Below are 20,297 nucleotides of genomic sequence, written 5' to 3' on the forward strand. Positions count from 1 at the left end.
GATGGTAGATTTCCTAAGTCTAAGTTTGCTCCTGAGTATGTTGACATTTGGGAGAAGTGCAATGCGGTTGTCCTGTCATGGATCATGAACGCTGTAAGATCAGGACTGCTCAGTAGTGTTGTGTATAGTGATGATGCCCACAGAGTGTGGTATGACCTGAAGGAGAGGTTTGACAAGATCAATGGAGTGCATGTGTTCCATCTTCATAAGGAAATTCACAGTCTAAACCAAGGAGTTTTGTCAGTAACTGACTATTATACTATATTGAAGAGCCTATGGAATGAGTTTGACTCAATTATGCCGTGTCCAGGATGCTCGTGTGATGAGTCCAGGAAATTCAAAGAACATTTTAAGTATCAACGACTACTTCAGCTTCTAATGGGACTGAATGAGTCCTACTCAGCTGCCAGAGGTCAAATTCTACTTCAGACTCCCACTCCTAACCTAAACAAAGCTTTCTCCCTCATCCTAGATCATGAGAGTCAGAGAAATCTGATGAATGCAAGTTCAGACACTTCCAATCATAGGACTATTGAAAGCACAGCCCTATTCAGTCAGAAAACTCATACTCAAGGGAGTGATAACTTTGGACATCAACAAGGAGGAGGAGGTGGAGGTATTCAACCAAATAGAGGACACTATGACTCTCAATATAAGCCACATCCACAGAAGCCTCGGAAAGCTGTGGTGGTGTGTGAAGTGTGTGGATACAGGGGACACACCAAAGAACAATGCTTCAAGGTTAAAGGTTATCCTGCAGGCTGGAAGTCAAAGAATAAAGGTGCTACTTCCTATGCAAATCAAGCAGAGGCCTTCCAACCTGATGTTACCAGTTCAAATCTCCCAGCTCCAACAGGCTTCTTCACACAAAGCCAGTACCAGCAGATCATGCAGATGCTAGCAAAAGGAACTGAAAATGCAGGGGAGCACTCAGTCAAAGCAGCCTCTGCAGGTAGTATCTTGTCTGCTTTAGTATCCAAATATGTACCTATGGAATGGATAGTTGATACAGGAGAAACAGATCACATGACTGCTAGTCTTGATGCACTGGACACAATTCAACCTGTGCCTAACTCTGATAAGAGAGAAGTACAACTTTCCACTGGAAATGTAACATCCATCTCGCACACTGGGAAAACAAAAGTGTTTGGAAACCAAAGTATCAGCAATGTGCTATTTGTTCCAGACTTCAAGTGTAACTTATTGTCTGTATAACAGCTTACTAAGGAACTTCATTGTATGGCTGTATTCTTTCCTGATTTTTGTATCTTTCAGGATCTCTCCAATGGACTGGTCAGGGGTATTGGTAGAGAAGAGCAAGGTCTCTACATCCTCAAGGAAGATTTCATCAATTCAGTCACAACTGTTCCTGTTCCTTCAGCACATCAATCAAGTCAAATTGAGTCCATGTCTTTGTGGCATAGAAGATTAGGTCATGCACCTATAGATATAATAAAGAAGTCCACAAGCCTTGACCTTGTACAAACAATTGTGGATTTATCTTGCACTGTTTGTCCTTTAGCTAAACAAACTAAACTCACATTCCCAACTAGTTCTAATGTGTCTAAGTCTGTGTTTGAACTTGTTCATTGTGATATATGGGGTCCCTATAGAGTACCAACTCATGCTGGAATGAAATATTTTGTTACTATAGTAGATGATTTTTCAAGATATACTTGGGTGTTTCTTATTACCTCCAAAGCTGACACTATAGTGGTGCTGAGAAAGTTCTTCTCACTGGTTCACAATCTCTTTTCTACCACTGTTAAGACCTTTAGGTCTGATAATGGCAGGGAATTCTTCAGTCATGAATTCCAATCTCTACTGTCCACCCTTGGGATTCTTCATCAGAGTACATGTACATATACACCCCAACAAAATGGTGTTGCTGAAAGGAAACACAGAACTATCTTGAACATGGCCAGGGCTCTCAGGTTTCAAGCCAGCATTCCCTTGAAATTTTGGGGTGAGTGTGTTACAACTGCTGTCTATCTGCTCAACATACTACCCTCCAAACTACTTCATTACAAATCTCCTTTTGAATTGCTACATTCACAGCCTCCTTCACTCACTCACATCAGAACCTTTGGATGCCTGTGTTATGCTGCTTGTCCAAATATTTCAGACAAATTTGCCCCTAGAGCTATTCCTGCAGTCATGATGGGGTACTCTATGTCCCAAAAGGGCTACCTTCTATATGACCTGCATTCCAAATCACTGTTTGTCAATAGAAATGTAGTGTTCAAGGAAGATGTCTTTCCTTTCAAAGATTTACACACCTCCTCAAATCCACTTTTTCCTGTTCTCACTGCTCCCCCACACTCTGTTGAACCCTCTTCTCCATCACCTCCTCTCTCCCCTCTTATGCCTTCAATCTCCTCTAATGTCTGTCCTGCTGTGCCTTCACCCTCTACAGACCTTTCTTCTCCACTCCATGTTCTTCCCACTAGGAAGTCATCTAGACAAACTAAGCCTCCTCTGTGGCTTCAGGACTTTGTCACTGCCACTCATAGCACCTCCTCCTCATACCCCATCTCTGCACACTTGTCCTATGCTCATCTGTCCCCAGCCTATGTCCATACTCTTGCTGCTTACTCTGCCATCTCTGAACCTTCATCCTACTCTGAAGCTTCTCTAGATCCCTAGTGGATTCAGGCTATGCAGCTTGAAATTTCTGCCTTGCAGGATAATCATACCTGGTCTGTGGTGGACCTGCCTCCTGGTAAGACACCCATTGGCTGCAAGTGGGTATACAAGGTCAAGTACAAGGCTTCAGGTGAAGTTGAAAGATTTAAGGCCAGACTAGTTGCAAAAGGGTACAGCCAACAAGAAGGTTTGGATTACAGTGAAACTTTTAGCCCTATTGCAAAAATGGTCACTGTCAGGTCAGTTATTGCTCTAGCTGCTGCTAACAGCTGGTTTATTCATCAAATGGATGTTCATAATGCTTTCCTCAATGGTGATCTCTTAGAGGAGGTCTACATGACTATTCCTGCTGGGTTTGCCAGACAGGGAGAGAAGGGTAAAGTCTGCAAACTCCACAAGTCACTCTATGGCCTCAAACAAGCTCCCAGACAATGGAACCTAAAGCTAACAGAAGCACTGCTGCAGTTGGGATTTACTCAGAGTCACTATGACTACTCCTTGTTCACTAAGCAAGATGAAGGTGACATAGTTATTATTTTAGTCTATGTAGATGATCTTCTGATCACTGGGAGCAGACAAACTCTTATAGACAATACAAGGAAAGACCTGCAGAAACAATTCAAGATGAAGGATCTAGGAGAACTCAAGTTCTTCCTAGGAATTGAAGTTGTCAGATCCTGTCAAGGTATACACTTGTCTCAAAGAAAGTATGCCTTGGAATTAATAGCTGAAGCTGGTCTAGGGGGAGCTAAACCTGCAGGTACACTTGAACAAAATCTGAAACTCACATCTGTAAAGTTTGATGAATGTATTCCTCCCAAAGAAGAACACACAGATCCTGTGCTGAAGGATCCTGGCAGATACCAAAGGCTAGTTGGAAGACTTCTCTACCTTACAATGACCAGACCTGACCTAGCATTCTCAGTACAGAAGTTAAGTCAATATATGCATTTCCCCAAGGAATCACACATGGCTGCAGCACTCAGAGTGGTAAGATACATCAAAGATGCCCCAGGCCTTGGACTCTTCATGCCAGCAGTCTCTTCAAATCAACTTCTTGCTTATTGTGACTCAGATTGGGGTGCATGTCTAGAAACTAGGAGATCTGTCACAGGTTACTTAATTAAATTTGGTGAGGCTCTCATCTCCTGGAAATCCAAGAAATAAGAGACAGTCTCCAGAAGCTCAGCTGAGGCTGAGTTCAGGAGTATGGCAAATTGTGCAGCTGAGGTAACCTGGTTGATTGGCTTGTTCAGAGAACTTGGTATCCAAGTTGATCTTTCTGTTAGAATGATGTGTGACAGCAAATCTGCAATACAAATTGCAGCAAATCCAATTTTCCATGAAAGGACCAAACACATAGACATAGACTGTCACTTTGTAAGAGAAAAGATTTGTCAAGGAGTTCTGAAAATTGAGTTCACTCACACTGAAGATCAACTGGCTGATCTGCTCACAAAGAGCTTGGGCAAAGCACAACATCAAACACTCCTAAGTGGCTTAGGAGTCATGAATTTGTTTAAACCATAAGCTTGAGGGGGAGTGTTGACTAAATGATTAGTTGACAAGCTAATGGTTTTTAGGAGTTAGTTAGACTAACTAAAAGTAGTTAGTAATCTGTTAAGAAGCAGTTAGAGGAAGTTAGTTAGTAACTATATTCATACTCTTCCATGTACAAGTATAAATATATAAATGTACAGTATAAGGAAGTTGAATATACTGATATTTTCAATATTCCTCTCTCTAACTTTACTCTTCTATTTCTCTCTCTCTCTTTCTCTCTATCTACGCTTCTGTCTCTTAGTTCTCTCCTCTTCTCAGCTCACTCTTCATCTCTGGAAGAGTGTGCTTGAACACCTTCAATGGTGTTTTAACAATCAACAACATCCGAATTTTATTGTTTCATTTATTTATCTTGTTGTTCTTAATAAGTTTATTTAACAATGGATTTATTTACTTAATAATCAAATCAAGAGTTAGATCGATTCACATGCTCTTGACTTCGTGACAAATTCAACTGCGCCGATTTCCGGATAAACAAATTTATGCATTAGAAGTCATTTCGAATCTCCAATAAAAGAGATAAGACTGTTGTACATTCGCCTTTACCCCGAGACCGGCTGGGCCTGAGTTTTCTGGCACTTTGTCCGCCATTATAATTCTTTATGCCTTCTGCCAAAATTAAGAAACCGTTGCAAACAGAACAAAAAGATCTATGGACTTACTGATTTGGAGGTCAAAACAATATTACTATTTTTTTTTGTTAAAAGCCAATTTTTTAACTTAAGCCAGCTTTTTCGAAAACAAACTCTCAATCTTATGTTGAGTATGTGTTATTAAAAGACAAAAATGATTCTTGTATATCTCAAGATTAATTAAATGAAGAGAATACGATACATCTAGAAGGATGCTCGAACTAGTGCATATTATTTTCGCATTATCGAATAAGATGGAGGTGACAGATTCATATTCCTAGTTGCTTCCAATATTAATTTTCTACGATCAAAGACGAAACAAGATGAATTTCTTTTAATTAAACAATTGTTGGGGAAAATTCGGATTCTCAAAAATACTTACTAGTAATTAATGACACACTAATTTGATTCTTTGACTAGAAATGCCAATTCCCACAAAAAATTAGCATCCGATGCAACCAGCAAGTTGGAATTTGTCTTCGCAAACTTCAAAATTCTATATAGTTGTAAACAACAAATTTTCGAGTTGAGAAAAATAAATAATCAAGATCAGAAAATTGGAGTAACAAAGTGTAATATTTGATTTCAAAATATAGTACGGGTTACAATCTCTATGATAATCCTTTGATTCTTCAAATAATATGAAACACGTTGAACTTGAATTTGATTTAGAGTCAAGGGCTTGAATAGCTTGATCTTGAATCTTCGTCTTCAAATTTGGATTTGGATTATTCGTCACGAACACTTGTATGGTTATGACGAACAGTAAATATGAACAAGTAACTTGATCTTGATCTTCTTCATATTCTTCTTCGTTCTTGATCTTGAACATGAACTTGAATTTGATTACTTGAACTTCGTAGCTTTGTAGAGAATTTGCGGTTTTTGATCCACGAGCTCTCTTCTTGCTTCTTGTTCTTCCAAAAAAACCCTCCTTTCAGAATAATGAGGAGCCCTATTTATAGTTGTAGGGAGTGGTATGAGGGTGTGATTTGATTGGTTGGTTTGAACTGACCAATCAGATTTCTTTGTTGAAGAGTTTTAATTTGATTGGTCAGAACATGTCACATAGACACGTGACATTGTTCTAGTGGCTCATTAGTTTGACTTAGATTGCCACATAACTTTGACATGTGACATGATTTTAGTGGCTTATCTAATTTGACTTCGATTGCCACCTAACTTTGACATGTGGCATGATTTTAGTGGCTTATTTAATTTGACTTGGATTGCCACCTAACTTTGGCACATGACATAATTCTAGTGGCTTATTTAATTTGACTTAGATTGCCACATAACTTTGACACGTGGCATGAAAATGGGCCTCTAGGATGAGATGATATTGGGCTTAACAAAGTAGGGTCATCTTTATAGCCCAAATAAATGGATTTAAGTTTTTAATTAAATCCACATTTATTGGGCTTAAATAATTGACCCAATTTTATTAATACAAAATATTTATTTGGACTAATATATCTTGAATTTAATATACATTGGTAGGAGTCAGGTCTGCGTACACTCTACCCTCCCCAGACCCCACGATGTGGGATTTCACTGGGTTGTTGTTGTTGTTGTTGTTGTTAATATAAATTAAACCATTTTACAAATTTATATTTAATAAATTGTAAATGATTACAATAGTAACACATTTGAGGAGTATGATAAAGAGGGGTGAAGTACATTGCTGAAAATGGAAAATCTCATGATTCTGAAATTATATAATGCCCAATTAAGAAAATGAAAAGAGAATAAAGCCTTTTTGCTGATTTGATATACAAAGCACTAGGAGATAGCCACTTGACCCATCAAAGAATTGGGTAAAGGATATTGCCTTATCTTTCCTATTACTTTTAGGGAAACAACATAAATTGCTTCCCAAACTTATTTTGAAAAGTCAGTTACATGTTTAAATTATCATAGCGACACATTTTTATTATTTAAAAGTGAATTTATTTATCCCCTAAAACTGACGTGGCAAAAAAATAAAAAATAAAAGCATACGCGTCAGATAAAAAATTAAAGTAAAAAAAAATAAAAAATCAAAATCTTCCTTGCACCCAACCCTCCGTGTCTCTTCTTCTTCACACCCACCATTATCCTCATCTTCTTCATTCTTTATTTTTATCACAATTCTTTATTTTTTCATCACCTCAAAGTGTGAGACGACAATACAATATTGGAAAACCTCCCTCTAGCCACCACCGCCATCGCCGGAGGAAACTCAATGGAAACTTTGCTTTTTTTCATTTATCATTCATTTTGAATCTTGATTTTTTTCAAAACAAAAAAAAACAAATCTAGCTAAAATTCATAAAGAATTGAACTTTAATCGAATGAAGTTGATGAGAAAATCAAGATTCTTTTGTAAAAAATAAAAATCTAGTGCTCTGTATTTGGAATTCTGAAAATGATGGTGGTGATATTTGGTGGTGGGCGAAGAAGAGGAAGAATTGAAGGTGATATAGTTATGGTGAAGAAGAATCGATAGTGAAGGTAGTCGGACATGATTTTTTTTTTGGTCAAATGAGAGATGAAGTGGTGGAATTTAGTGATAAGGAAGAAATAATTATTAGAGAATTTTAATAATTAATTAGAAATTAATTAGTGTAAAATATATTTAACAAAAAAAAGTTAATTAATAAAGAAAAGAAAACAAAAAAAATATAAAAAATTATAAATTTTGACATGGCGCTGACATAGCGCTGATGTGGCAGTGAGTGTAATACACTATATATTGTGAGAGTGGTGCTACACATCTCAGGGGTATTAAAATCACTTTTAAATAGTAAAAGTGTGTAGTAGATCGTCGCGATAGTTTAAATGTGTAACTGACTTTTCGACACAAATTTTAAAATTTTTTTTATGCCTTTTCCCTTTACTTTTATTGATACAGGATATCAGAAAAATCTTTATTTGAAGCAATTTGTTTTTATTCTTATTCATTCTTTATCCCAAAAAATGATTTAAAAAAAAAACAAATTGATGTGATAGCAATAATTGTAAATCAAGATCGAATCTATGAAAACATCCCCGAGTCAGCTTAAAAGTCAAAGGAGGGAAAAATGTTTGCCTTGAAAGAAACTCAATACGAATTGCCTCAAACTTAGCTGGGACACATGTATTAATTCTATTTGAAGTGCCTAATTGCCCACTTTGAAAGATATTGATATGGGGTTAATTCAACCATGATCATCTAGTCTTTACTAGTTTATTGCACTAAAATCATAAACTAATTTTTGAAATGAAAAAGTAACTCAGTTATGTTTATATACATAAAAAAAGGGAATATGAAAAATATTAAATTTCAATTTCGTTAACTGAAAGTTGAATGTCGTAAAAAAAATTCATATACAAGGACAATTATAGCGTTAGAGTTATGGGTTTATCCGAACCAAATAGCTTTAGCTCAAATCTTGTATATGTGTTAAAAGATTCACTAAACAAGTACAAGTTATTACAAATCAAAAGGGTTGTGGCATAGACTTACAAATTCGCACCCATAAAATTTAAATCATACATCCACTTGTTCCATATATATATATATATCCCTCCCATATGTATCTGGATTGATCATCTCAACTCTGAAGTAGTCAAAACAAGAGGAACTTCACTTTGATCACTCTGCTCTTTTAGCCTTCACACAATGGACAGCAGGAGATGCAAATGCCAGTGGTGCGGCATGAAGATAGCAGCTCCCCCTGGGGCACAAACAATTAGCTGTCCAAGTTGCCAATCTGTTACACAAATCAAACCAGCAAGAAACTACGGATTTGCTAATTACCCCAATGCCAATAACAATATAAGCCCAGGATTTCCAGCAAGGCCAGGAAGGTTGAGTCCACATGCTAATAATTTCCAGCCCCAACAATTCAACCGCCCTATGTCACCACAGATTAATAATATGCGACCTCCTGCAGTACATGGACGAAAACGAGCAGTTCTGTGCGGAATTACCTACCGTGGCCATCCGAAGAGTCTTAAGGGAAGCATTAATGATGTTTTATCAATGAGATATTTTCTGGTTGAGAAGTTGGGGTTCCCAAATGCATCAGTGATTGTCCTTACTGGTATGTATGATTGATCGCCTACGACTAGAACATAAATGTTTATTTTAGCCTTAATCTAACATGTAATACACAAAATTTGAAGAGAATGAGAAAGATCCATACAAATACCCAACCAAGGCCAATATCAGATCAGCCTTACGTTGGCTTGTTCATGGTTGTCAGCCAGGAGATTCACTAGTGTTCCACTACTCTGGCCATGGCACACGAGTAAGAGACCATGACGGTGATGAGATTGATGGGCATGATGAATCATTATGCCCTGTTGATTTTGAGACAGAAGGGAGAATACTAGATGATGAGATCAATAGTACCATTGTAAGGCCCTTACCCCGCGGAGCCATTCTTCATGGAATAATTGATACATGTTTCAGTGGAACTTTCCTAGATTTGCCCTTTTTGTGCAGAATAAACAGGTTATTGAGAAACTAACACTTTTGACGCTTTGATTAATGTAATAAAATATCATATTAAGCTATGGTAAAAGTGGTATGTCAAAATGTTTTCAAACAGGGCTGGATATTTTATGTGGGAGGACCATCGGATCAGATCATACAAAGGTACCAATGGCGGAATAGCAATCTCTATCAGTGCCTGTGACGACCATCAAAATTCTGGAGATACAACGGTTAGCATTTGTAAATAATTATTCCTATAATGAGTTTCAAATGTCTAAATAAATTAAAAAGATTCCTGGAAGACACCAAACTGAAAGTGTACTAACACGACTAAGCTATAATCATAACTAGTTTGTATTGCTCGTATAGGTCTTTTACTTCAAGAGATTATAGATTACGTTCACTTCTAACACCTTCAATCATCAAAATGTCGCACCTTGGATTCCTGCAGGCTTTCACAGGCTTTCCAATGGGTGCTCTGACTTATAGTTTCATCCAAACATTGGAGCAAGAGACTAAATTGACTTATGGACGCTTACTAATGAGTATGCAGAATAAGATTCATGAAGCACAGAAAGGCATAGGCATTAATGGTGAAAATGAAACTCAGGTACGCTTCTATGAGAACCAAAAAATTTCATTGCATCATCATCCTACGTACTTGTCTAATGCATTTTATTGGTCTTTCCCAGGAGCCCCAACTATCCTCGTCTGAGCAGTTTGATATTCACTCGAAGATGGTGGCTATATAGGAACTTAAAGTATACAACTCAAGCCTGAGTACGACTTCCCTTGCATAATCTTGCTGTACTAATAAATTTCAACACTTATATCTTGTTGTAATAAATTCAACACTTCCTTTTACCATCGCGTGTAGATTCACTCATATAGTATTGTTCTGGCGTGAATCTTGATCATATATTTTCGTTATGTAAAACTTTAATAGTAACACTGAATAAACGTCCAGATGGAAATTTGCTCAGAACAGCTCGTCTACAGCTACATGTGTTCACATCCTTTATGTCATGAATTTGTTTCTCTTTCCATGTCCATCTATAACGCAAATTAAACCATATCACAAGAATCTGTCAAAATCACTCTATTGAAGATGTGCAGTGCGATTTTTTCGCATATCAGCAGCCTATTTTATTGTCGACGATGTATTTGTACAATCAGATAAATTTGCAGCGCACTTCACACTTAAAACTGACAGATAAACCAGAAATGAATGTTTTTCTTGTACATCGATAATAGAACCATGTTATCTGTCAAAACTCAAAAGAAGATATTGCAGCACTACCCCTATTATATCGCACAATGCCTGATTTTATTTCTGCTAATATACATAAATGTCTCATTTCTGTACAACAAGATTAAATTGAATGGGCACTCCAACAGTTACCTGATAGAGTGCCTAGAGCAAAACTAGTTCAAGAAAACTAATCTACTCAATTTTGCTGTAAATATAAGCTCTTTATAAACACTATCAAACATGGATATACATCTTAAGCATGCCTTCGACATATAAATTGAACTAAAGGAAGAATAATTACAAGATGTAGCTAACTGATACACATCTTTCTTTGGACCTTCATAGGCAAATCCTGCTAAGAGCAATTCCTACATCCCGGAAATTGATGGACCGGATAGAGGAATTAACACAGCAATAAAAAAAATCTGCAGCTTCTCATTAGTGACCCTTTCTTTGCCAAAAAGATGGGACTCCAAGTATTTAGAATCAATCTAACCAAAGGGTTTCTGCAGAAAATTCAGTGAAGAAAGAGCTTAAGAGAAGATGTGCACCAACAAGTGTAGCAATCGGGAGGTTCAACCAGTCAGAAGACGGGCAATAGGTGAAATAATGGAGCCAAAGGGACAGCACCTTTTCTTGTTCCTCTTCTTTTCTAACGTCTCTATCATCTACTCTTATACTATTTCAAGCTCAGCCCTTTCAGTAATGCTCAAGACCAAAGTGTGTGTACTCTGTACCATTGCTTGATCGACATAGCAAAGGAAGCCATTACATCAGTTTGATCCTTTCTAAGTTCAAACTCCAAGAATTGTTCCAGGCGTTTCAAATTCCATGAACTTTCCTAATTCCAGTATATTCTACTTGTCGAAGTGTCGAAGTTCAACACTGAGTGTTTTTGCAAGGGATATTTTTGTTTAGACATTATTATCGCATTAAAAGGTTGCTATTTTCTAATTACGTTTGAAATGGTGGCTAAACTTTGATTGCACCTGACTGATTCCACTGGATAACTCTCATCAACAACAGTACCAAGTAACTGTCTACTGAGGCTAGGACAAATGGAAAGATACCATTTAATGTTTTTGTCTTTGCTGGTATTTGAACTTGAGATATTAAACTCACTTCATTAACCACAAGTTTACACCTTGTGCCTAATTTTTACTTAGATGCAGACCACAGATCTGCCAATAGTAATTTTCTACAACCAAAGACGAAACAAGATCACTAAAAAAATTATTCTGTCTTAATTTAACAATTCCTCAGGCAACGTGCTATATATAAATTGTGTAGCGAAATTCGGATTCTGGAAAATATTGAGTAATTCTTCACGAAACACTAATAAGATTCCTTGACTAGTTAAAAAGGCAGTGAATTTCCCATACAATGCATTCGGATGGATAAAGTACACAGGAAAATTAAAGAAATTTCTCAATTTTCTAAGAGAATCGTGAAAAACAATCATACCTTCAGAAGACAAGATGAATATATCATGCCGAAAGGCGCAAATAAATGATTCTGTTTTGTTTCCTCCATCACCAATCCACAACAGAAAGAGAATAAAGTTTTTGCTGATTTGACATATAAAATCATTTTCCCCCTAAATACATGTGTTAATTAATGGGAAAATAACACTTATACCTTAAATACCTATTACTTTCATACCATTTTTTATTTTAAAATAACATAGATTTATTTAAATTCACGCCTACATCAGCAATCCTTAAATGTCTCATTACTTTCATACTTCTTTTTATTTTAAAATGACATAAATTCATTTTTAAGGTATCAATATACCAATGGATTATTACAGAGGATTAAACTCAATTTTATATGATATGGATATGGTATCAATATACCGACCAAGTATCACAAAGAATATATTTACTAATTTTGAGTTTAATAAATAATATTGTGATTTTAATAATTTTCTTTTAATTATTTTATTTTTATTTCTTAAAAAAGAGTTCAAAATTAAAAGGAAGAAAGTTGGTTAAGAGGGTAAATAATTTACACATGAATCTATTATTAAGGATATAGTTTGAGTTGAATTCAATTTAGATAAATAGTTTTACAATTGGATCTATTTTGTAAGTGCTTAATTGCCAACTTTTATGATATTGATATGAGGTTAATTTAATCATATGATCATCTAACTTTTAGTTTATTCCACTGTCATAAAAATAATAATTTACGAAAGATAAAGCAAATCAATTATGTCTAATACATCGCAGAATATTTTTAAAAAAAGTCAAGAAATATTAGTCACTAAATAATAGGTTGCTTCACAAAATGAGTTTTTTTTTTCTTTTTTAAAAACCACGTGGTATTATGTATTGTGAGTTGTTTTTGTTTCTTTTTACAAAATTAGGGACTGGATAAGGAAATTATAAGGTGGGGAATCGATCCCTCACCAATAAGATAAAATCAATTGAGATACTAAGTTCTCCTGGTGAGTTGTTGATGTAGTTATACTTCATGGTTATTTTGTAAATGTGACAATATACATTTTTCGATATTTTTTTATTTTCTATTATATAGGCATAATTAAGTTAAGGCTGCTTACAATAGACCCTTGTGGTCGGGCCCTTCCCCGGACCTTGTGCATAGCGGGAGTTTAAACGCACCGGGCTAGAAAAAAAAAATAGGCATAATTAAGTTACTCTTTCGTTATTAAAAAAAATCAGCTTTATATATGATTATGGTTCATTCAACAAATTGAAAGTTGAATGTCGTAAAATTGCCCCATATATAGGGATAAATATAGCGGTTAGAGTAAGGAGTCGATCCAAACTCTACACAGGTTTAGCTTAAATCTTGCATGTATTAAAAAGTTCCAATGAATAAAGCATACATAATAGATTTTGAATTTGAATTGGCACCCATATAATGTTTAAAGCATGCAACCCGTCTGTCTCTTTCTCTATGTACTGTAAATAGAATTGTCTTGATTCCTCCAACTAGGAATATTTTTCACTTTTATTGGGATATTTACTGATATTTTCGATAGGATCAAAACTGTCCATTGATTGATTTCGACCACACCAGCGTTTGAACTCCTTTTCAAACAACGTGTAATTAAACCATCATATTTCCATCCTATATAAATCTTGATCGATCCTCTCAAATTAATCAAAACAAACCCTCACTTTGATCACCCTTCACATAATGGACAGGAGAAGATGCAAATGCCAGCGGTGCGGCATGAATATGGCAGCTCCCATCGGAGCACAAACAATTAGCTGTCCAAGATGTCAATCTGTTACACAACTCCAACCTGCAAGAAACAATGGCTTTGCTAATTTCCCCCCTGCCAACAACAATATGCGCCCCGGACTTCCAGCTTATCCTGCAAGGGCAAGAAGATTGAGTCCAAATGCTAATAATAATTTCCAGCCCCAACAATTCAACCGCCCTATGTCACCGCAGATTAATAATATCCGAGCTCCTGCGGTACATGGACGAAAACGAGCAGTTCTGTGCGGAATTAATTACCGTGGCCATCCAAAGAGTCTTAAGGGAAGCATTAATGATGTTCTATCCATGAGATATTTTCTGGTTGAGAAGTTGGGGTTCCCAAATGCATCAGTAATTGTCCTTACAGGTATGTATTGTTATATGTTTGAACGTCTCACTTAATTAACATTCTAGTAATGAAAACAGTCAAAACTAGACATTTCAACATAAATAATCAGATTTCTAACATGTATACACACAAAATTTTGCAGAGGATGAGAAAGATCCATACAAATACCCAACCAAGGCCAATATCAGATCAGCCTTACGTTGGCTTGTTCATGGTTGTCGACCAGGAGATTCACTAGTGTTCCACTACTCTGGTCACGGGGCACGAGTACGAGACCGCGATGGTGATGAGATTGATGGGCATGATGAATCATTATGCCCTGTTGATTATGAGACAGAAGGAAGGATACTAGATGATGAGATCAATAGTACCATTGTAAGGCCTTTACCCCCAGGAGCCAGACTTCATGGCATAATTGATGCATGCTACAGTGGAACTTTCCTAGATTTGGCCTTTGTCTGCAGAATAAAAAACAGGTTATTAAGCAACTAACCCTATTGATGCTTGATCCTGCAATGAAACTTCAGATTAAGTTAATAGTAAAAGTAGTATGACAAAATGTTATCAAGCAGGGCAGGATACTCTGAGTGGGAAGACCACCGGATCGGCTCTTACAAAGGTACCAGCGGCGGAACAGCTTTCTCTATCAGTGCCTGTGACGACCATCAAAGTTCTGGAGATACAACGGTTAGTATTTGTAAATGCAAATCACACACTTCTGTACAAACATGACCAAACTAATGCAAGTATACTAACAGGAATAGTCTTAATCATAACTTAGTTTGTATTGCCTGTAAAGGTCTTTAACTTCTATCGTGCTGTGTTATGTTCTAAGACACATGGATTTCTCGAGATATTATTGGTACGTTCACTTTTAGCACCTTCAATCATCAATCTTGGATTTATGCAGGCATTCACAGGCATTCCAATGGGTGCCCTGACTTATAGTTTCATCCAAACGTTGGAGCAAGAGACTAAATTGACTTATGGAAGGTTAATTATGAGTATGCATAATAAGATTCGTGAAGCACAGAAAGGACTAGGCCTTAATGGTGCAAATGAAACTCAGGTACGCTTCTATGAGATTGTCAAAAGAAAAAGAAAAAAACAGTACACTGTTGCACCTTCGTCGTACTTGTCTAATGCATTTTATTGGTCTTTCCCAGGAGCCTCAATTATCCTCGTCTGAGCCGTTTGATATACACGCCAAGGTGGTGGCTATATAGGAACTTAACAACTCCATCTTGAATACGGCTTCCCTCCCCATCACGAGTAGATTTACTCGTAGTATTGTTCTGGTGTGAATCCTAATCGTATATTTTTGTTATGTTTACTTAATCAATATCGCTGAAAAACTTCCAGATGGAAATTTGCTCGGTCAGCTTGTCTACAGCTACATATTGTCACATCCTTTATGTCGTGAATTTGCAGCAGAGCTTGTTATTTCGAACAGGGCATGGAAGATAATTGAACCACATGAACAATAGGAAATTAAAAGAAGCACTCTTTTACATGAAGGCTTGAAATCACCACATGCCTGTTGTTATCCTATAAAGAATTTTCGACATAACTTAAGTATCAAGGGATGTTTCTATATTGATATATCACAAAATGGAGTACTCGAATAATAAAACTTCAAAATATTAGAAAACTAGAAGAGAAGTCAATGTAATCTGCAGGAAAGAACATTTGAGGCCTGATATTAAGTAAACTACTCTTCTCAATTTACTGTAACTTGGAACACTTTATAAATACTACGGTTTTACATGGACCGAGTTGGTTCGGATTTTTTACAAACTAAACCAAATCATTTGTGTCGGGTTATTAAATCTATAAACCAAACCAAACCAATAAAAGTCGGATTTTTCGATATCAATTTTTCTCGGATTTTTCAGGTTTTTTCGGATTTCTCGGGTTTTTCATAGATCTAATAAAAAGCACAGAGCAGTGCTTCTTAAAAAGAATTCTAGTACAAAATATCAACATATAAGATGGAGGCAGAATATTATTTGAAGTTTTAACTTTATAATATAACTTTATAAGATAGAGTTTTTCTGTATATTATTTAGATGGATTTTTCAAGTCCAAATCTAAATGTAAGAAAGAAAACAAAAATCATGAAAAAAATTTAAAAAATATATATAAATTACATTTTAATAAATATTTTTATGTATAACATAATTTAAAAGTAGTATATCTATAATCGGATCGGTTTGAACTTTTTTTAATTAAAACCAAACCAACCCTATAATGGTCGGATTTTTTTTTCCAACACCAAACCAAGTCAAACCAAACCACTAGTCGGATTGTTTTTCCGGTTTGGTGCGATTTATCGATTTGCCCTGTACAGCCCTAATAAATACTATCAAACGTGCATATGCAATGTAAGCGTGCTCTGGACTTATAAATTTGCTGTAAATTGGAGCACTTTATAAATACTATCAAACGTGCATATGCAACGAAAGCGTGCTCTGGACTTATAAATTGAACTAGAGGAAAAATAATTACAACACATAGCTAACTGATACACTTTCTTTGGACCTTCATAAGCATTTTCCTGCTAAGGAGCAAAACCTACATACAATGATGGGCCAGATAGAGGAATTAACACAGCAATATAATCTTTTCCTCCACTTCCCATCACAGACTCCTTCCTTGCCAGAAAGATGGAACTCCAAGTATTTAGAATCAATCTAACCCAAAGGTTTTTCATAGAAAATTCAGTGAAGCAAAAGCTTACGAGAAGCTGTGCACCAGTGAGTGTAGCAATCATGAAGATTGGGCCAGTCAGAGGAAGGGCAATAGGTGAAATGGTGAAGCCAAAGGGACAACACCTTTTCTTGCTCGTCTTCTTGTTCCAATGTCCCTATGATCTGCTCTAATATTCTTTCAAGCTCAGCCCTTTCGCTAATACTTAGGACTGGAGTGTCTGTACCGTTGCTTGCTCGACATAGCAATGGCAGCCATGACATCAGCATATTCATGTTTGTCCGCCTGAGATGCTCTTTTGTACTTTCTTCATCCTCTGCGTCTTTTGCTATTTCTCTGGATTGTTTGAATAAGAACGCTAGAAAGAGCACAAAAACATAAAGAGAAATTCAGAACATGGCGCTTTTACTATCCCAAAAAGCAATTAAATAAGACAAATGGTGATAACTTTATATCATACCAAATATCAAATTTGAATAGCAACTCATGATGAGATGTAGTACCCAATAAAATATGTGAATACATAATAAAAACTTTCTCATCAAATGGCTATGGAAAGCTGAGGAATACAGAAAAGAACATATTATGGCCATAGAAGCTTATATGGAAGGCTCCTTAAAATGGCTTGCCTCACACGAACCACGTTTTACACAGTTAATTTGCAGAAAAGGGGTCTAAGCATATGCAGCAGGTGCAACCTATGTAATAATATGAATTGGGAAACCTTGAACATCTATTTCTTGATTGGACTCTACTCCTATTGCCTGAAATGCCTACAAGAAAAAAAGATGAGAAAGACAAGGAAAGCAATACGAAAGACTCTTCTCTTGCAGAAATCTAGTATAAAAGGATTAAAAGATGTTTTGAAGGGAAATGTGAGGCTGTACAATGCAAAATATATATGTGTCTGCAATCATTCAGGTTTATGAAGTTGCTACTACAATCTAAATACCCCACTGCAGTGCAAATCCAATGGGAGATCTTTAGACAATTATAGACGATCAGACATATTAATTCGCTAGATTGATCATAATCCATATCAGATGAGTTCTCCGTATATATTTGCTCAATTTCAGATTCATTTTACTTTAAATCTATATAACTTATGCTCGATATCTCCACGTACAACAACTATGCTTCAATCCGAAACAGATCCATGACTGGAAGCCCAATAAAAAGAACTGCGAAAATAAGAAACTGCAGTCAAAGAATATTCCATAGACAATTACCTGAAACCTTAACAAGTGACCCCTGAAGCCGCGGTTCAGCAGAAAGAGCAAGCCAGGCCACATGTGAAGCCGAAGCCCACATATAAATAGCTTCATCAACACAACCACAAGCTGCCATCTTCTGAGCCAGCCATAGCAACTCCGCCGCCAGCTTCTCAGCCGAGCACCCAAACTGGCTCATCTGGTTCCTCGCCCTACCGCGCTGCCACACAACGTCGCCGTAATACCTAATCGCTCTCAAGCCGCGGCTCAATTTACCTATGTAACTGCCGCCGTCTCGACCCCCACCGGCCACAAGTCCACTAACACCTCCGCCTTCTTCCGCCATCATGGCGGATTCCAGCTGGCTAAGCGTCCGCGTAAAAGCCGCGGACAAGGCGGCGCAATTCACTTCCCTCAAAGCTTCGTTACCCTCCAAGAGATTCTCATCAATTAGCCTCTCAGCCAATGATCTCACCACTTCATATTTCCTTGAACTCACCGGAATATCATTCATAATCGACAACACTTGGGTCAAGGCCCTATATATCCCGGACTCCGCACCCCCGCTCGTTGCGGCCGGAGAATAAGTCTCCCCCTTTTGGGGTTTCAAAGGGTAGCCGTAATTTTCTCCAGAAGGGAATAAGGAAGGTAAAAGGCGAAGAAAAAAGAGAAAAGCTGAAATAAGGAAATAACGTATAGTTTCCAGAAGTTTGTATCTTTCTGCTAAGAGGATGAAGGGTTTATCAGCAAAGACAAACGCCGATGTCAATAGGTTTCTAAGAAGCAAAGGAGCTATGGAGGAAGAACTACTTTCCGTCATGGCCAGTTGGTCGGAAAAATCTCCCACCGGTGGTAGACGACAATTATGGGAAATCTGAGGCCCAAGAAAACGCATTATAGGCAAAAAAACGGGTCGGGTTGAACAGCTTAATGGTGCCCCGGAAGAAACATAAAGAAAAATCACGGATGATTGATTTTGGACCATAAAAACATTGGACTAAACGTCATTGCATGCAAAAAATTCCTGCACAGTTAATTATCCCGGGAAATATAAAATGAACAAGGTCGTTATTATTGGAAGAATATTCCTTTGGTATTGGTAATATAATATACTATGATTCTGAATTCCAAATAATAAAGATTTTGAGGGGGAAAAAGAAAAAAAAATGGGGTATTTGTTATTTTTAAGGCCAACGAGATTTGAGGTTAATGGTGAAGATTTGAATAATGAGACTAATACTCCTCACCACCAATTAGTAATCATCAATACTCTCTAAATTTATGTTAGTTGTTACTAATAAAGAAATTAGAACGTGTGAAATGTTTTGGTCAAAGAATCAGGAACAGAATCACACTCATGCAAGGATATTCTCAGTAGTAAATGTTTTACCATTCAAATACGTATATACTCCTATTGTATTTAATGATATAATTATATTGGGTAAAAAGTAGTTTGCATGTGTGGCAGAGTAGAGGATGGACACGTGCTCATTGTAAAATTGTTAGTTTTAATTGTAACTCAACCCGATTTGTTATCGAGGTCGTGTGATAATCGTCATCGAAAAAAAAGCGGAAGCTTAAGGCCCGAACACAGGAAAAAAGACATGTGTCTCGATGACACAATAAAAAAAAATCCAATTATAACTTATCCCTACTTTTTCTTAAATTATTCGATTTCTTTGATTTTTCTCAGATTTCTGATACATTAGTGGTGTTTCTGATACATCACGTTTTGTGTACATAATAATTAATGTTGTTGATTTATTTATGGAAAGGTAACTTAAATCAAGTTAAGTTTCCTTCTTTCAATCAATTACTTAGCTAAATAAGGGAATTAACCCATACAAAGCGTAACAGTTATGAGGGACTTGAAAAAATTAAAAAACAGAGAATATGATTATTGGCGGAATGGCGGCGGAGGTGACTGTCTTGCCAATGGAAGACGATGAAGAGGAATCCTATTTAATTTCCCCTTCCGATGCTTGGATATATAACTGAATGGAGAACAAAAGCTCCTGCTTAATGCTTATCTCTGCTGCAGCTTCACATTTAATGAGTGTTGGGTCACGTTTCCTGAAATTCAAAAAACAGAGCATAGGAGTTTGATACATTAGAATATATGATACAAAAGTGACCTTATGTATCAGAAAAATTTATGTATCAAGCATTAAATCTTATGTATCAGAAAAATTTATGTATCAAGCATTAAATCTTATGTATCAGAAAAATTTATGTATCA

The 20,297-nt window shown here is 36.6% G+C and overlaps 3 protein-coding genes and 1 long non-coding RNA gene across 4 annotated transcripts; 2 read left to right on the plus strand and 2 right to left on the minus strand.

Annotated features, from left to right (window-relative positions):
- Positions 1 to 8,254: 8,254 nt before the first annotated feature.
- LOC129885757 (uncharacterized) lies at positions 8,255 to 8,712 on the minus strand. Its single transcript, XR_008766122.1, has 2 exons — positions 8,623 to 8,712; positions 8,255 to 8,539 (listed from the first exon to the last, which is right to left on the minus strand). It is a non-coding gene; the product is annotated as an uncharacterized LOC129885757 (long non-coding RNA).
- On the plus strand, positions 8,485 to 10,406 carry LOC129885756 (metacaspase-3-like). Its single transcript, XM_055960162.1, has 5 exons — positions 8,485 to 8,908; positions 8,991 to 9,321; positions 9,419 to 9,533; positions 9,755 to 9,913; positions 9,996 to 10,406. Exons 1-5 carry the CDS (start codon positions 8,485 to 8,487, stop codon positions 10,053 to 10,055), a joined length of 1,089 nt encoding a protein of 362 aa, XP_055816137.1. The 3' UTR covers positions 10,056 to 10,406.
- Positions 10,407 to 13,544: 3,138 nt separating this feature from the next.
- On the plus strand, positions 13,545 to 15,922 carry LOC129884575 (metacaspase-3-like). Its single transcript, XM_055958863.1, has 5 exons — positions 13,545 to 14,156; positions 14,281 to 14,614; positions 14,711 to 14,825; positions 15,049 to 15,207; positions 15,305 to 15,922. Exons 1-5 carry the CDS (start codon positions 13,721 to 13,723, stop codon positions 15,362 to 15,364), a joined length of 1,104 nt encoding a protein of 367 aa, XP_055814838.1. The 5' UTR covers positions 13,545 to 13,720; the 3' UTR covers positions 15,365 to 15,922.
- Positions 15,923 to 16,592: 670 nt separating this feature from the next.
- LOC129885758 (uncharacterized) lies at positions 16,593 to 19,095 on the minus strand. Its single transcript, XM_055960163.1, has 2 exons — positions 18,077 to 19,095; positions 16,593 to 17,205 (listed from the first exon to the last, which is right to left on the minus strand). The coding sequence occupies exons 1-2, from the start codon at positions 19,041 to 19,043 to the stop codon at positions 16,859 to 16,861; spliced, it is 1,314 nt and encodes a 437-aa protein (XP_055816138.1). The 5' UTR covers positions 19,044 to 19,095; the 3' UTR covers positions 16,593 to 16,858.
- Between the last annotated feature and the right edge of the window lie 1,202 nt (positions 19,096 to 20,297).

The sequence above is a fragment of the Solanum dulcamara genome, chromosome 4, assembly GCF_947179165.1.
Source record: "Solanum dulcamara chromosome 4, daSolDulc1.2, whole genome shotgun sequence".
NCBI lineage: Eukaryota > Viridiplantae > Streptophyta > Magnoliopsida > Solanales > Solanaceae > Solanum > Solanum dulcamara.

Excerpts from the sequence above, each read along its gene's own strand:
- LOC129885756 (XM_055960162.1), top strand. The coding sequence starts at position 8,485 with ATGGACAGCAGGAGATGCAAATGCCAGTGGTGCGGCATGAAGATAGCA. Across the intron at positions 9,534-9,754 it reads AAAATTCTGGAGATACAACG|GCTTTCACAGGCTTTCCAAT; the intron begins GTTAGCATTTGT and ends GGATTCCTGCAG. Across the intron at positions 9,914-9,995 it reads ATGGTGAAAATGAAACTCAG|GAGCCCCAACTATCCTCGTC; the intron begins GTACGCTTCTAT and ends GGTCTTTCCCAG.
- LOC129884575 (XM_055958863.1), top strand. The coding sequence starts at position 13,721 with ATGGACAGGAGAAGATGCAAATGCCAGCGGTGCGGCATGAATATGGCA. Across the intron at positions 14,826-15,048 it reads AAAGTTCTGGAGATACAACG|GCATTCACAGGCATTCCAAT; the intron begins GTTAGTATTTGT and ends GGATTTATGCAG. Across the intron at positions 15,208-15,304 it reads ATGGTGCAAATGAAACTCAG|GAGCCTCAATTATCCTCGTC; the intron begins GTACGCTTCTAT and ends GGTCTTTCCCAG.
- LOC129885758 (XM_055960163.1), bottom strand. The coding sequence starts at position 19,043 with ATGGTCCAAAATCAATCATCCGTGATTTTTCTTTATGTTTCTTCCGGG. Across the intron at positions 17,206-18,076 it reads GTCACTTGTTAAGGTTTCAG|CGTTCTTATTCAAACAATCC; the intron begins GTAATTGTCTAT and ends TGCTCTTTCTAG.